This window comes from Martes martes (genome assembly GCF_963455335.1).
Source record: "Martes martes genome assembly, chromosome: 8".
In the NCBI taxonomy this organism is placed as follows: Eukaryota; Metazoa; Chordata; class Mammalia; order Carnivora; family Mustelidae; genus Martes; species Martes martes.
In genome coordinates this window covers 25343644-25359266 of record NC_137895.1, presented here as the reverse complement: position 1 = coordinate 25359266, position 15623 = coordinate 25343644, and the positions used below count along the sequence as shown (strand labels likewise).

Here is a 15623-nt window from a genome sequence, read left to right as displayed (position 1 = left end):
CAACTCAAAAGTGGATAAAATGAAATAAAGGACTTGGAGCTTTTAAAGTTCTATTTATATAATGAATATTTCCTGAGCTCAGACTAAGCTCTAGGGTGCTGGTAATAGAGTACAAAATACGCAGGGTTCCTGTTCTTACGGAGCTCAGGTAGTTGGGGAGACAGACATAAAACAATTTATCGAACAGATTACATTACAAATTGCCATGAAAAAAGGTTAAAACTTCAACGAGAGGTTGTAAAAGGAGATTTAGATTGCTGAGTAAGGAGTCTCAGAGCGAGTGGCATTTAAGCGGGTATTTGAAGGATGAGGAGATTCTTTATTTCCTCACCTCCTTCTGGTTCCTCAGCTCTCTTGAGTCCGGCTTCCACCTTTCTACCTAAGTAGTTCTTGCTAAAGTTATCACTGGCCTCCATGTTACTATATACAACGGACCTTTTTCAGTCCTCTTACTTGACCTCCCAGCAGCACTCCGCAGTTAATCACTCCCTTCGTCTTCAGACGCGGTCTTCCCATGCCTTCTCTAATAATAAACCCGTCCTGACTGCCTCTTCAGTCTCTCCTGCAGGTTTATCTCAAGTGCCTGGACAGCCTCGCCGTGAACTGTAATTGTGAAAAACAACGCAATCCTTTTGAGTCATAAAAAAGGTGTACAAGCAAACACGTTTTGGGGGGGACTTCTCTTCGCTTCCGGTACGCTTCATATTACAGCGAATATAAAACTTTTCCGTTCCAGCAGAGACGCCCTTCCCTCTTGCGCGCTGGACCTGCTACAGGGCAAGAACAGGCATTCAACTTGACCCAACGCCGACACATTTGCCCGGGAAACGCCCAAGGCGCGGGACAAAAAAGGGCTTTCGGTCCAGCTCTGGCAGCACTTCAGAAACTACACCTGAGCAACTCTTCAAAGTGTAGTCCGGCGCTCTTTCGCGCGCGACCAGCGCAGATGAGTCCTCCGACATCCCAGCATTCCCTGCTCCCCAACCACCGAGAGCAGCTTCCGGCGTCGCTGGTGTGGGTGGGTGAAGAAGGAGCGGGCCCTCGCCGCTCTGTCTCACTCTCTCGCGCGCTCTCTCGGGCAACATGGCGGGCGTGGAGGAGGCAGCGTCCTCCGGGAGCCACCTGAATGGCGACTTGGATCCAGACGACAGAGAAGAAGGAGCTGCCTCTACAGCTGAGGAAGCAGCCAAGAAAAAAAGACGGAAGAAGAAGAAGAGTAAAGGGGCTGCCACAGGTAAAGGGAGTTTTATGTGTTCCCAGTCGCTGCTGGGGATGGTCGAACGAGCGGCTCGGCCCAGGCCCGGCGGGGGTGACAGAAACTGGGGACTCAAACACTGCCCTGGACTGATTCCCAGGACAGAGCGTGTGTCAAAACCAGGTTACAGATTTCTAGTGTGGGGAAAAGGCAGCTTCTCTTTCTGTGAACTAGGGAGCTGTTGGGGTGGGGTAAACAGGGTGCCTCAGCTGGTCGTGAGGTAGTTCTGGGGTTGCTGGGCCTGAGCCCTTAGACGTGCCAGAACTCAGCTCCCACACAGATCGTGCAGCGGAGTCGAAGCTGCGCACAGGGCTCAGTCATGTCACCCTTCTGGCGGTTTGCCTTCCTCAAAAATCTAGTTCTGACCCCACACTGTCGCCTCTTTGCTGAAGGTATCTGGAACATACTTTCAAGGATGGGGGTGGAGTGGGCAAGTCTCAGTGCCCTGGCCGCACCTCCCCCCACCTCCCGGGTTTACAGAGGGATTTTTGTTGCCGGCTGCACTTTTGAGGTGTGTGTATATGTGTGTATGCCCACGCGGTCATGTCACCGAATAGTAATTGCAGAATATGTGGTAGTGTTGCGAATTTTCACCTGCCTAAACCATAGCATCGTCAAGCTTCAGGGCTTTTAGGCCTGAATTGTGATGCCATTTGCTGGTAGTTCGGATAGAATATTCTATAGATTGGAATGGAACTTCTCTAAATCCACTGGTAAGGCAAGGAAAACAGCTGAAAGTTTACACTTGAATTACATTATGTGTTAGGAACTTAAATGTTTTATTTTTAAGAAGTCAGTGTTTTTTGTTGTACGTGGTCCTTCGTTTTAGGAAAACAATGTTTGTACCTGTTTTTAAAATCAGCCACACGAAGATTGAGAGACAAATGGAAAGGCCATAAGTGATGAAGGTGAAGATGAGAGAGGTTGGAAAGGGTTAATATGTATCTTTCTGAAATTTTTATTAAATGGAAGTTGAAAAGGGAAAGTTGTGGGAGCTGGGACCCTTCCAGAGAAAATTTAATCCCGGACATAGTCTGGTGGCTGCTCCTGGCTTTCAGATGAAATCCGAACTCTTCACTTTTTCCATTCAGATGCCCCTAATATTTAACAATTTTATCTCTCAACGTGAATCCTCTGCAGTAGCCAGAATATCACTTCGGTATGTGCTAACTCCTAATACTATTTCGTTCTACACACATCTATTGCTACTACAGCTAGATTGTATTCACTTGGGTGAAGGGGGAGGCTGGTCTTGTGCTTAGCTATTCAAGAATTTTGTTTTTTAGCAATAGAATTATCTTTTCAATTTATTTTGATTTTACCTAGCCTAGCTTGATGACTTACTTCTCATGAAAACTTGAAGTTCCCAGTGTTCCGTAGAAATCCTCCTCTAAGACCTTCAGCATTTTTTACCTATCTCAAGTACCTGTTTTTTAATAAAGTGTTTGTTGCAGTAGTCTAATTGTTAAATACTTTTAACAATTGGATAGGGACCAACTCACACTTTTGTTTATCCTTTAGTTGCTAGCACAGAAAAAATGTAATAGATATTTTGTTGATTGGACAAAGCTACTTAGATGTGGGGGGTTTTTGTCATTAAGTGAATTCTGTAATGTTCACCATAACGTTTCCATGTTTGTTTCCCAAATACTTATCAGGCAGGAAAGGACTTGTGTGTTCTCCAGGATCCTTAGAACATATTCTGATTGGAAACTATCTTTTTTAGATTTGATTTATGTTATATTTGATCAGCAGGGCAACAGGAACCTGATAAAGAATCAGGAGCCTCAGTTGATGAGGTAGCAAGACAATTGGAAAGACAAGCATTGGAAGAGAAAGAAAGAGATGATGACGATGAAGGTAAATGGTAAATTTGATATTTGTGGTTGGAAAAGCAAGAAGATAAGACATTCTTTAAACAAAATCTTTTTGTCCATATGGTTTATGGTTCTCTGATGTTTTAATTAATTAACATTAAAGCCTCAATGTCACAGATAAAAAGGGAAAGGTATTAACAATTCTTATAAAGTGGGATAAGTTGAATGACTGCTCCAATTACACATATCTCAACTTTTTAAAAATGTACTTGGCAAAATGCCAAGTAGGGGGTATTAAGATGATAATGAAGGACTGCTGGGGGACATGGGTGGCTCGGTTAGTTAAGTGTCTGCCTTTGGCGAGGATCGTGATCCTAGGGTCCTGTGATCTAGCCCCACGTCCATCTACTCCCTGCTCAGCGGGGAGCCTGCTTCTCCTGCTCCCTGTGCCGCCTCCCCTACTTGTGCTCTCTCACTTTCGCTCTCTCTCAAATAAAGAAAGAAATAAAATCTTTTAAAAAAAGAGGAAGAAGAAGTTGAAGGACTGTTTAACATTTATTGAACAACTAATATGTACAGGGCACTGTCCTAGGATACTTTCACATGTGTTCTCATTTTACTTTTCAAAACCTAGCAAAGTAGGTACTCTTCTCAGGGAGTGATAGTTATTATGTCATTTACCCAGTGTGACACAACTGCTATGTGTAGAGTGGAGTCAAGGTTTTGAACCTAGAACCTGATTTCAAATCTCTTCCTTTCACTCTGTACGAAAGCCCCCTCACTTTATTCTCAAGGAGTATATTGGAGTCCTTCTGAACTCTATTATAAATTCCCTGACCCCTAGCCGCTTACAGTATATTGGTCCTATAAGATTTCTTAAAGATAGTAATTCTTGAAATTCTAGAAATTGATGCTATCAGTGACAGTGGAGGTAATATTTGCTAGTTCTACAGCCTCTTTAGGTAGAAGGGGCGATGAAGCTTTCCCATTCTCAATTATCTACCGTTGTGACCTACTGCTCTTCCTTAAGCTTTGTCAATTTGGGCTGTGTCTTCCAAGCCTTAGCAGAAAATACCTGCTGTACTTTGTCATGTTAGGATAATGCAGAGTAGCTATTTCTCCTTCAGAAACATAAGCTCTCTGCTTTCAAGGAGCTTAGAGTCAAAATGTGGTGGAAAAGGTGCCAAGGGTCAAGAGAATAGTTAGCTTTTCCTTAAGCAAACCCCTTGTCCATTTTACCTTGGTTTGTGTTTCAATTTATGAACATATTTTGAGCTCTTAGCAAGAAAGGGGCTTGTGATTTCAAGGTTATAAAATAGATTGCTGTAGACCTACTGTGTAGAGTATCACAGTGTTAATCTTGAAGAGCGTTCCTTGTTCCATTGCTTTCCTACAAAGTTGTACGAATCTCTTGACATTGAAGGAGAAACTTTTGTCAGATTGGAAATCGTTTTAACGTCGTTTTAAAGATGATTTTAGAACTATTGGTTTTCTCCAAGAGTTACTTTCCTAATTCGCTTCAAAAATCAGTATCAGTCAGTACTACTAATCTGTTGCGAGAGTTCTTTAAGAAGATGGAAAGTTAATATTTCAGAATCTTTGTTCTAAAACAAAGAGGGGCTAGGTGGAATTGCAGGCTGAATGCTGAACGAAGGCTCTTTGGAAGGAATGGGACTTCTATAATGCCAAACAGAAGAGACCACTTTGGGCCAGGACAATGCTGAGAATGGATTCAAAGTGTATTGAATAGTGCATACTGGCCATATGAGATGATTTGTTGAGGGAGCCTTGGAGCATTTTTAAAAGAAAGTTATAGGGGTGCTTGGCTGGCTCAGTTGGTAGAGCGTATGACTCTTGATCTCATGGTCAGGAGTTCATGCCCTACATTGGGCATAAAGTTTACTTAAAAAATAATGTTTAAAAAAAGAGAGAGAAGAGTGTTATAAAAAATAATTTAGTCCCCACATATATGCAGTGTTGTTAGAAAAAAGGAAACATCCAGGAAAGGCTTGGAGATCATTTTGGAAGGCACTTAACAGCCCAGGCATGTGGTAATGATTATTTAAATTGGTGGGAAGGCAGCTGGGTGACTCAGTTGGTTAAGCTTCCAACTCTTGATTTCAGCTCAGGTCATGATCTCAGTGTCCTGAGATTGAGCCCCATTTCAGGCTTTGCGTCTCCCTCCCCCCACTCATGTGCATGCCTGCGCGCGCGCACGCGCTCTCTCTCTTTCTCTCTCTCTTTCTCTCTGAAGTAAATAAATATCTTTAAATGGGTGGGCATAAATGAGAATGGAAGGGAAGAGTTCGGTGGAATAGTGGTTGTGGAAGCAGAATTCAGAGGACTTTTAAAAGACTTTGAATCAGGGGCGCCTGGGTGGCTCAGTGGGTTAAAGCCTCTGCCTTCTGCTCAGGTCATGATCCCAGGGTCCTGGGATCAAGTCTTCGTTGGGCTCTCTGCTCAGCAGGGAGCCTGCTTCCCCCTCTCTCTTTCTGCCTGCCTCTCTGCCTACTTGTGATCTCTGTCTTTCAAATAAAAAAAATCTTTAAAAAAAAAAAAAGACTTTAAATCAGGGGAGAAGGAAGGAGAGGCATAGATGGACTCTAGAGGTTTGAATTGGTGACAGAATGTTGGTGCCGTTCACTGAAATTGTGAAGTAGGGAGAGTGGGTTAAGAGATTGAGGGTGGGGGGTGTAGGCAAAAAAGAAAGTATTGAGTTAATTTTCGATGTGTTTAATTTGAAACTGGAGTATTGGTATGAAAAGTTAATCCTGTGGGCATTTGGCAATGTGCTAGAAGTAATTCAGTGAAGTTTTAAGTCAGATTTATTAAGGTACATATATTGCCCAGGACTATATTCACTATTTTCAAAAAATATACTTTATGTTTTAGAACAGTTTTACTTAGGTTCTCAGCAATATTAAGGAAAAGGTGCAGAGATATCCCATATACTCCCTACCACAACACATGCAAAGCCTCTCCTATTTTCAACATCCCCCACTGGAGTGGTGCATTTGTGACAATGGATGAACGTACATTGACACATCATCATTATGCCAAGTCCATTGTTTATATAGATTTACTCATGATACTGTATATTCTATATGTTCACCCTTTATAAGTCTATAGTTTGATAAGTTTTTACAAACATGCATTTGTGTAACCACAACCAAGATACAGACCATTTTCATTTAACATTTCCATCTCCACAAAAAAGTTCCCTTTCACCCTTTTGTAGTCCATTCTCTTGCTCCACCCCCTGGTCCCTCACAACCATTGATACATTCTCTGTTACGTAGTTTTTTCTACAATGTCCTATAAATGGAATTATTTTAGTGTGCAGCTTTTTTTGGCTTGTTTGCCTTAGCGTGATACTTTTGAGAGTCATCCAGTTGCATATGCATCAATAATAATTCATTACATTTTATTGCAAGTAGTAGTCCAGATTTGTTTATCCACTTACTAGTTGATGGATATTCAGGTTGTTTCTGGTTTTTGTGTTATGAATAAAGACAACGCTTGCATACAAGTCTTTGTGTGGACATAGGTTTTCATATCTCCTGGGTGGGTACCTAGGAGTAGGATTGCTAGTCATATGGGAAGTCTATGTTTAATCTTATTAGAAACTATCAAACTGTTGTTCAAAGTAGCTTTATCATTTTGCTTTCCTGTCCACACTGGTTGAGAATTCCAGGTCCTTTGTATCTCTTAAGCACTTGGTATTGTTAATTTTTTTTTTTTAAGATTTTATTTATTTGTTTGACAGAGATCACAAGTAGGCAGAGAGGCTGGCAGGGCAGGGGATGCAGGGGGAGCAGGCTCCCCGCTGAGCAGAGAGCCCAGTGTGGGGCTTGATCCCAGGACCCTGAGATCATGACTTGAGCTGAAGGCAGAGGCTTTAACCCACTGAGCTACCCAAGCACCCTGGTACTGTTAATTTTTAAATTAGCTTTTCTAACAGGTGTGCAGTGGTATGTCATTGTGGTTTTAATTTGCATTTCCCTAATGACTGATGATGTTGAAAATCTTTTCATGTTTTTGCCTTCCGTATTTCTTTACTGAAACATTTGTTCATATCTTTTGTCCATTTTTCAGTTATTTGTTGTCATATTGAATTGTAGTGGTTCTTTATTCTTGATAAAAGTTCTTTATCTGATATATGTTTTATCAACATTTTCTTTCATGCTGGTATTGTTTGCAGCAGAAAATATTTTAATTTTGATGAAGTTGCATTCATTTTATTTCTTCATGGGTAATGTTTTTTGTGTGTTATCCAAAAAGTTAAATAATTGCTCTCTGTAGGGTTATGAAGATAATTTTCTTGTATTCTCTTCAAGCAATTTTATATGTCCATTTAGAGTTAATTTTTGTACATAGTGCAAGGTAAGAATTGAGATTCTTTTTTTTTTCTTGCTTATATATGTCCAATTTTCATTCAACAAATATTAACTAATTTGGGCATAGGGCTAATACAGAAATAAATATGAACAGCTTCTGCCTGTTAAGAATATCCTGGGATGCTGTGAAAGAAAGACTTATAAAAACATGAATTGTGGCATGGTATAATGCATGAGAGGTTAAGTATATATAGTTCGTATTTGGATCCAGGCTTTACTACTATCTTGGCACAAGAGTTCAATAAAGAGTGGCTGTTATCCTATACTGAATACAGACCTTGAACACTGGATAAAGTAACTAGCCTCAGAAGGATGACTGAGTATTGAAGGAGGAGCTTCATCTTACCTCATTTTAAAGATGAAAAGACTATGGTAGAGAGAGGCTAAATAATTTTGCCCAAAGTCACACAGCTGGCAGGATTTAGCAAGCATTTAAAATTGATTAGGGGTACCTGGGTCACTAAGCGTCTGCCTTTGGTTCAGGTTATGAACTCAGGGTTCTGGGATGGAGCCCTGCATCGGGCTCCCTGCTCAGTGGGGAGTCCGCTTCGCCCTCTGCCTGCCGCTTCCCTTGCTTATGTTCTCTCTCTGTCTCTCTGTCAAATAAACAAAATCTTTAAAAAAAAAAAAAGAAAAGAAAAGAAAGAAAAAAAATGGTTATACTTTTTTTTTAAAGATTTTATTTACTTATTTGAGAGAGGGCACTTGCACTCATGAGGGAGAGGGAGAAGTAGACTCCCCACTGAGCAGGGAGCCTGATGTGGGGCTCAGTCCCAGGACCCTGAGTTCATAACCTGAACCAAAGGCAGATGCTTAACTAACTGAGTCACCCAGGGACCCCTAAAACTGGTTATACATCCTGAAGCATTTGTTTTAGGTTGAGTCTAGTGTATGTAGCAGTATGCTAGGCATTGAATATTCTTCCAGAATAAAGACTATCTTGTTTGCTTTTCTGTCCTTATTACCTGGCACTTAAGAACTCAGCAAACATTTATTGAATGAATGAAAGTTATTTTATTTTATTTATTTATTTATTTAAAAGATTTTATTTATTTATTTGACAGAGAGATCACAAGTAGGCAGAGAGGCAGGCAGAGAGAGGGGGGAAAGCAGGCTCCCTGCTGAGCAGAGAGCCCGATGTGGGGCTTGATCCCAGAACCCTGAGATCACGACCTGAGCCAAAGGCAGAGGCTTAACCCACTGAGCCACCCAGGTGCCCCAAATGAATGAAGGTTATTTTAAAATTGTAGTGTAGAATATGTGAATTAGATTATATGACACATGAGGAAATTGCAAGTTGTGGTTTGGGCTTTTGAATCTCGAAACCAATAATGAGTAAGCAGCCATATTTGTGTTTCTGCTGTGTTCCTATGTTTCCTGTACCCAATTCCATAAGACTGACCATAAATTGCAACTTTGTGGGTTATCTGGCTGGCTCAGTTGATAGAGCATGCAGCTCTTATATCAGAATTGTGAGTTCAACTCCACATTGGATGTAGAGATTACTTAAAAATAAAAAAGAAGATCTTTAAAAAAAAAAAAAAAAGAGGGATGCCTGGGTAGCACTGTGGGTTGAGTTACCAACTGTTGATTTTGGCTCAGGTCAAAATCTTAGGGTCGAGAGATGGAGCCCTGCATTGGGCTCTGTGCTGAATGTGGAGCCTGCTTGGGATTCTCTCCCTCTCTCTCAAAATAATAATAATAATAAATTGCGATTTCATAAGTAAGAAATTGTCAGATATTGGTAGTTTTCTATCAGTCCGTTAAAGCCCTATCTCATGTTACCTCCGTCTTTGCTAAATTGCTGTTTCCTATTTATCATTTAGGTGAAAAAAACCAGGATAAAATAAACTAAAAGAACATTTGTTGAGTAGAGTATTTATCACATGCTTAGTTAGCCCTGTGTCTTAATTTAGGAAATGGTATGTAATCTTTAAGGAGCTCACAGCCAAATAGGGGTCATAGTAAGCCCCTAATCATTTTTCAAAAAGAAAAAAAAGGTTGCAGTTTTGTGTGGTAATTATAATAGAATATAGTGGTGAGAAGATTTCTTTTATGGCTCCTGCTTATCTGGGAGTAAAAAGGGAGCAGAAAATATAAGCAGTCATTTGACATTGTTTTATGGGTGTGGATTTCATGATTTAAAATTGCTGATGCTAGCCATGAGTTACTGGCACAATGTGAAACATTTAAAAGGCTATATGGTGAACATACTATTGAACTGTCAACTTCTAATTGTCTGCCACAGCTTCCTTTTCATCCTTATTTCATAGCAGTATGATTTGTGGATAGGTTGGTGTGCTTCATGATGAAATTTATTGAGCAGTGTTTTTAGAAATTCAGACACTTCAGTGTTTTGATACCTTTATTTAAATGTTTTAAGTAACTATTAATCTTGGCCATAATACCATTCTTGATTTTTTTCTCCAAGTTCAGGAGTATGGTATGGACTATAAAAGATAGTTATGAAAACTGCCGCGGGGTGGGAGTGCCTGGGTGGCTCAGTGGGTTAAAGTCTCTGCCTTTGGCTCAGGTCATGGTCCCAGGGCCCTGGGATCGAGCCCCGCATCGGGCTCTCTGCTCAGCAGGGAGCCTGCTTCCCTCTCTCTCTGCCTGCCTCTCTGCCTACTTGTGATCTCTGTCAAATAAATAAAAAAATCTTAAAAAAAAAAAAAAAACTGACGGGGGCACCTGGGTGGCTCAGTCAAGTCAGTTAAGCATCTGACTTCGGTTCAGGTCATGGTCTCAGGGTCCTGGGATCGATCCCCCCGTCTGGCTCCATGCTCAGTGGGGAGTCTGCTTGTCCTTCACCCTCTGTCCCTCCCCCCACTCGTGCTCTCTTCTCTCACTCAAATAAATAGAATCTTTAAAAAACAACAAAAAAAAACCCTTACAGGCAGATACTGGCTGTTTTGGATGCTCTTTTGTCAACTTTGGCTTGAATTCATGACCCTGAGATCAAGACCCGAGCTGAGATCAAGAGTTGGACACTTAACCGATTGAGTCACCCAAGGGCCCCTTGCAAGCAATATTTTGAAATAGTTCTTAATAATCCCCATTTTGGGGCATCAGGTTCTACTATGAACCTAGGAAAAGTATATATTGCCCTCTGATTTTTTCATATAATTTGATCCAGAAGGAGAACTCTTTTTCTCTAATAGTAACTATGCAGGAAAAGGTATTTTAAAATATGACACCCCAAATATTCCTCCCTGGATTAGTATCAGGTGACATATTCTTGGTCTGGTTCTGCCATTTACTAATTGGGATTTTCTTGGACATGTCCCTTAAACATTCCTTGTTTTACCTCATAAAATTGATTTGAGAATTGCATGAGGTCATGAAATACAAGTGTTGAACCACAAAGTGTATGTAAGCAAACTAGTATTATTTTAGGTAAAGTCACACAGTCATTATTATTGGTATTAAACTAACACTAGCTCTTCTTCCTAGCTTTTGAAAAGACTGCTAATGCATTTTTATTCTTAAGAGTATCTTATTCAAAGTTCTTTAATTAGATTAAGTCAAGTAAAGTTTCCTTAGTGCTTTTGGTTACACAAGTCAAATTCTTATACATTAGCAGTATTCAGAATTCTTTTCTAAGAATATTGGGTCAGTTTTATTATATCTTGTTTAAGATGCTTTGTGTGTATGTGTGTACTTGTCTGCTTGTGCTTGCTTTGTTCCTCTGCTTATGAGGTTTAAATAAATACGTACTTGAAATGCTTTTTTCCTAGATGGAGATGGGGATGGAGATGGAGCAGCTGGAAAGAAGAAGAAAAAGAAGAAGAAGAAGAGAGGACGTTAGTGTCTTAAGTTGATCTTACCTGACAAATAAAAAGTATCTATTAACCAGCAGGTTTGAATAGGTTTGAAATTGCATAAGATCCCATTGTGTGTCAAAGAAATAAATTTAGGCTTATTAGAGGTGGAATTTAGTGAAACTCACAACTGTTTTTTCATTTAACAATCTGTTGGCATTTTCTCTATCTTATTCCCTTATTGAGCTAAGGGATGTTAATAATAAGTTGGTTGCATTTTACTGCAATTTAGGAATGAATTGATAATTTAAAACTTGAATAATACAAGTAACAATTCTGTCAGGGATGAATAAAGTCATACTACTGTGCATAATAGGATAAACATAGTTTGCAGTTCACCTGCCAGCTTTGAAATTATGAGATTCTTGATAAATATTTAATGAAGAGTACCATTATTTAAAATTTGTGTATATAGTTGAATTTTATTAATAACATTGTACTATTTTGTATTCACTTAAAATATGATCCTGCTTGTGTTTTGTTTCTATAAATGGCAAACCAAACCTCTTCAGGGACCTGATATTCTATCAGGGAGACCAAGGGGAGATTGTATAGTCTTGGGGAATAAAGGTTGGGTTGAGAATCAGAACAAGTTCTAATCTTGGGTGCCCTTTGGGGTATAGGGACCACTGAGTATCTGGTTATACCTTCCTTTAAATCTTTCAGGCTAAAATTTTATGAATCAGAATATTGGAGGCTTGACTCATTTTTGTATCTATGTTAAGAGAAATACTTAAATGTTTTTTAAGAAAGCTTTTGACTCTACCAGGAATTTTCTAGATGTGTCACCAGATGAGGATGGGATAGCCTTCTTTTTATTCAGGCATCTATTTTCAGATCCTTCTAGTCATAGGATGTAAGTTCTGTCCCTAGCATAGTCTGTACTTAATGAGCACGGGTTACCCGTGTTTTAGGAATCTTCCAGTGATTGTAATGTCATATTCCTTCCATTCAAAAATTGTTAAAAGTGTGCTCGTGAGACATGGTATTACCTGAGAATGGCTTGAGAGAGAACTATTTCTCCCAATACTCTTATATTACTCCCTAATGAAGGTAAATAAGGGGCTATTTTGTATTTGCCCCTTGGTAAAATTCTTCCACTGACAGATGTTTTAGTATGATGCCATCATTTTTTATTGTGCTTCCTCTGAGGATGTTGAACTTAATTTTCATTTTATTTCTTTATGAGTACTCTCAAGAGGCAGTCTTTTGTCTTGTCTTGGTATCAAGAATAATTGTGCTTTTCCTGAGTACTTAATGTGCTTTATCTCATAAACATGACCCATGCAAATAACCAAGCCTTTTTTTTTTTTTTTTTTAAAGTATTGGCTCCTAGAGGGCTTAGAGTCAAATCTGCGGTTTTGTATTGGTACTATTTTATGTTCTTTCCGTGTTTTGATTTTTGTTCTTTAATTTACTGTCTCTTATTTGTGTATTTTATATATCCTTGTAGGCTGTCATAAATCACTTGTGGAATAAACCAAATAATGTAATTATGGACTGTTCACTGCCCTCATTTTCCTCATCTCTAAAGTGAGAGAATTATAAGTGATAGTTAATGATGACTGCAGTGCAGATTGTTATGCATAGTTTTAGATAATACCTTGGACATAGTATATTATAGTTTTCAAAGGTTACCCAGCATTGCATCTGGTTCTTCATTTTGTAGATGAGGAAACTGAGGCTTGGCACATGTAGCCATTTGTCCAAGTCACAGTTAATAAGTGGTTGAGGCTAGACTTCAGCTCTCATATTTTGATTACAAATATTTTTCTTTAATGATCTTTTTGAGTTTTTTATTCTGTGTTAATAATTTGTGGACATATAAAAGGCATCTTTATCAGAATTGTAGCTGAGATAAAGCTGAGGGCAGTGCAATAGTACTTTGTTGATAAAACTCAAGATTTCGAAAGATCAGGAAAACTGAGAAATAGGCAGGTGTTAAGCTGAAATTTAATAGACATATATAAAGTTAGTACAGGGTGATAAGGTCTAAGGATTTTTTTTTTTTTAAGATTTATTTATTTATTTATTTGACAGAGAGAGATCACAGTAGACAGAGACAGGCAGAGAGAGAGAGAGGGAAGCAGGCTCCCCGCTGAGCAGAGAGCCTGATGCGGGATTTGATCCCAGGATCCTGAGATCATGACCTGAGCCGAAGGCAGCGGCTTAACCCACTGAGCCACCCAGGCACCCCAGGTCTAAGGATTTTGAGTGCTAGTATAATGTGAGCCAAAAAGCAGGGAGTCGTAACTATTTAATAGGTATAGGATTTTTAGAATCAGTAGTATAGCCTTATATTAATTATACCTTATTGGGCCATTAATTTAAGTAAATTCTAATACCAACTTAAAAGGAACATTGACAGTTTCAGGGTTGGCAAATAGAGGTGAGAGTGTTAAGAACCATATCCCTTAAAGTGGTTTCTCATCATACAGAGGAAGGAATCAGTAGAAATTAAAAAGAAAATTTTTTCAACTGTGAAGAATAAAGCTAGAACTAACAGACGAAAATAACAGGGAGAGAGAAGTATAGGAAGAGCTTTCTAATAGAGTTCTTTCAAAATGAATGGATTTTCACTTCAGAAATAGACTGTCTGCATTGTTGGGAGCACACTGCCATATGTCAGGAGTATTATGGGATTCCTGGATTTAAGTGTAAAGCAAAATTAGGTGATCTCTAAGATCTTCTTTTATTTTAAATTCTAATGTTTCCTCTTAGGAGGAACCTTAAAGCATTTCCCAAGTTTATGCGCCCATAGAACACTTTTAAACATTATGTAAAGTCAAAAACATTTGGTGCTCATGAGGTACTGAGTGTTTGAATTAAAAGAAGGAACCAAAACATGGTTCCATGGGTAAATGATGTGGCTCAATAAATGGTTATACTTTTATTTATATAGTTCTTTTTCCCCCATTGCAGAACAAAGAGAGCAAAATGGTGTTAAACTTCAAGACACACAAAATCCATAAGGCCAGTTACAATCAAAAGGATACCACATACTTCACCTCAGTAGTTGAAGTGCTACAGAAATGCATCAAGTGTCCAATATCACTGCATAAATTAATAGACTTCCTGGCATTTTTGGGGAACAGCATTCATTACTAAAAGGCAGTTCTTTATATAGAAGGAATTCTATAACTGGTTCAGTGTATTTAAAAATTTTTTTAAAAGACAAATCTCCAGATATTTTTAAAAATCATCTTGGAACACTGGTGTCTTTTAGAATATAGTTTGGGAAATAATGTCCTTAAAATATATGCTAAGGACTATAACTTTTTTTAAGTATCTGGAAATTTGTATATGGCTACCTAAATTCTTTTAGCACTGGGTATGTATACTCTTAACTTTTATACCTAATATACCCTTGAAATAAGTTCTTCACTTATTAATACGTAATAGCATTATATTTTTACCTCATTGTTGTAGGGTTTCTTTCATACTTTCTTGTCTCCTCTTTGATTTTTATTTGTGAAAACCAGCCTCTATGTGCTATTCTATTTCTGGTATAGTAAATGAAGACAGAAATACTAGAAACGTACTTTCTGCCAAGACATATACTGTTTAAATACATAATGGAATTCTAAGGAGTTGAATATTTCTATTCCCAAGCAACAGTAAATTGGAGAGGAGGTGGCCAGCATGGTGAAATATCTTCTGTTTTTAACTATAAGGCTGTGATAGCAAGAAAGTTCCTTAAAATTAGGACATACAGCAGCCATTAGGAACTGAGAAAAAATGTAATGATAACTGCTTAATTTTATTTTTAACTACAGAAGTTAATGTTTTATTTGTATCTCACAGCAAAAGTTCAAACAGACCCTCCCTCAGTTCCAATATGTGACCTGTATCCTAACGGTGTATTTCCCAAAGGACAAGAATGCGAGTACCCACCCACACAAGATGGGTAAGAATCATAAGATAACTTCCAGTTTGACTTTTGAAAGTTGTAGTTTAGCAATAAAGCAGATTTGATTTTTCTCAGAACTTTGCTCCACTACCTTAATAAAAGCTTGTGAATTGTTATAGAAAATACAGTAGAAGCCGTCTTATCCAAAATGATTGGGACCAGTAGTAATTCAGTTAATCAAAAATGTATGTTAAAGTGGGGATCACAAAACTAAAAAATCTTTATTGATAAAAGTTAACTTAAACATTTGTTTTTCATCAATCTCAGTATTAGAACATGGATTTGTATTGTAATCCATTTTGAGCTTCCATGAGGAATACAAGCTAAGTAATCTGAGGGCTGATACTGGATATTTACATTTTTTTCCTCAAACCATTTGCAGCTGCGCTTAATTTGACAGAAGTATTTTTTGATGACTTCCCT

At 38.7% G+C, this 15623-nt stretch overlaps 1 protein-coding gene across 2 annotated transcripts in view; it reads left to right on the top strand.

Annotated features, from left to right (window-relative positions):
• The first annotated feature begins 873 nt into the window (after positions 1-873).
• METAP2 (methionyl aminopeptidase 2) overlaps positions 874-15623 on the top strand; it is a 31614-nt gene continuing 16864 nt past the window's right edge. Inside the window, exons 1-4 of one of the 2 annotated variants that reach the window (XM_080811422.1) lie at positions 874-1234; positions 3011-3115; positions 11207-11272; positions 15095-15197. In XM_080811422.1, the coding sequence (XP_080667548.1) occupies positions 1084-1234; positions 3011-3115; positions 11207-11272; positions 15095-15197 (425 nt within the window). In that variant the 5' untranslated portion in view covers positions 874-1083. Of the gene's footprint in view, positions 1235-3007; positions 3116-11206; positions 11273-15094; positions 15198-15623 lie in introns of both variants that reach the window. The other variant, XM_080811421.1, reaches the window with a different exon arrangement.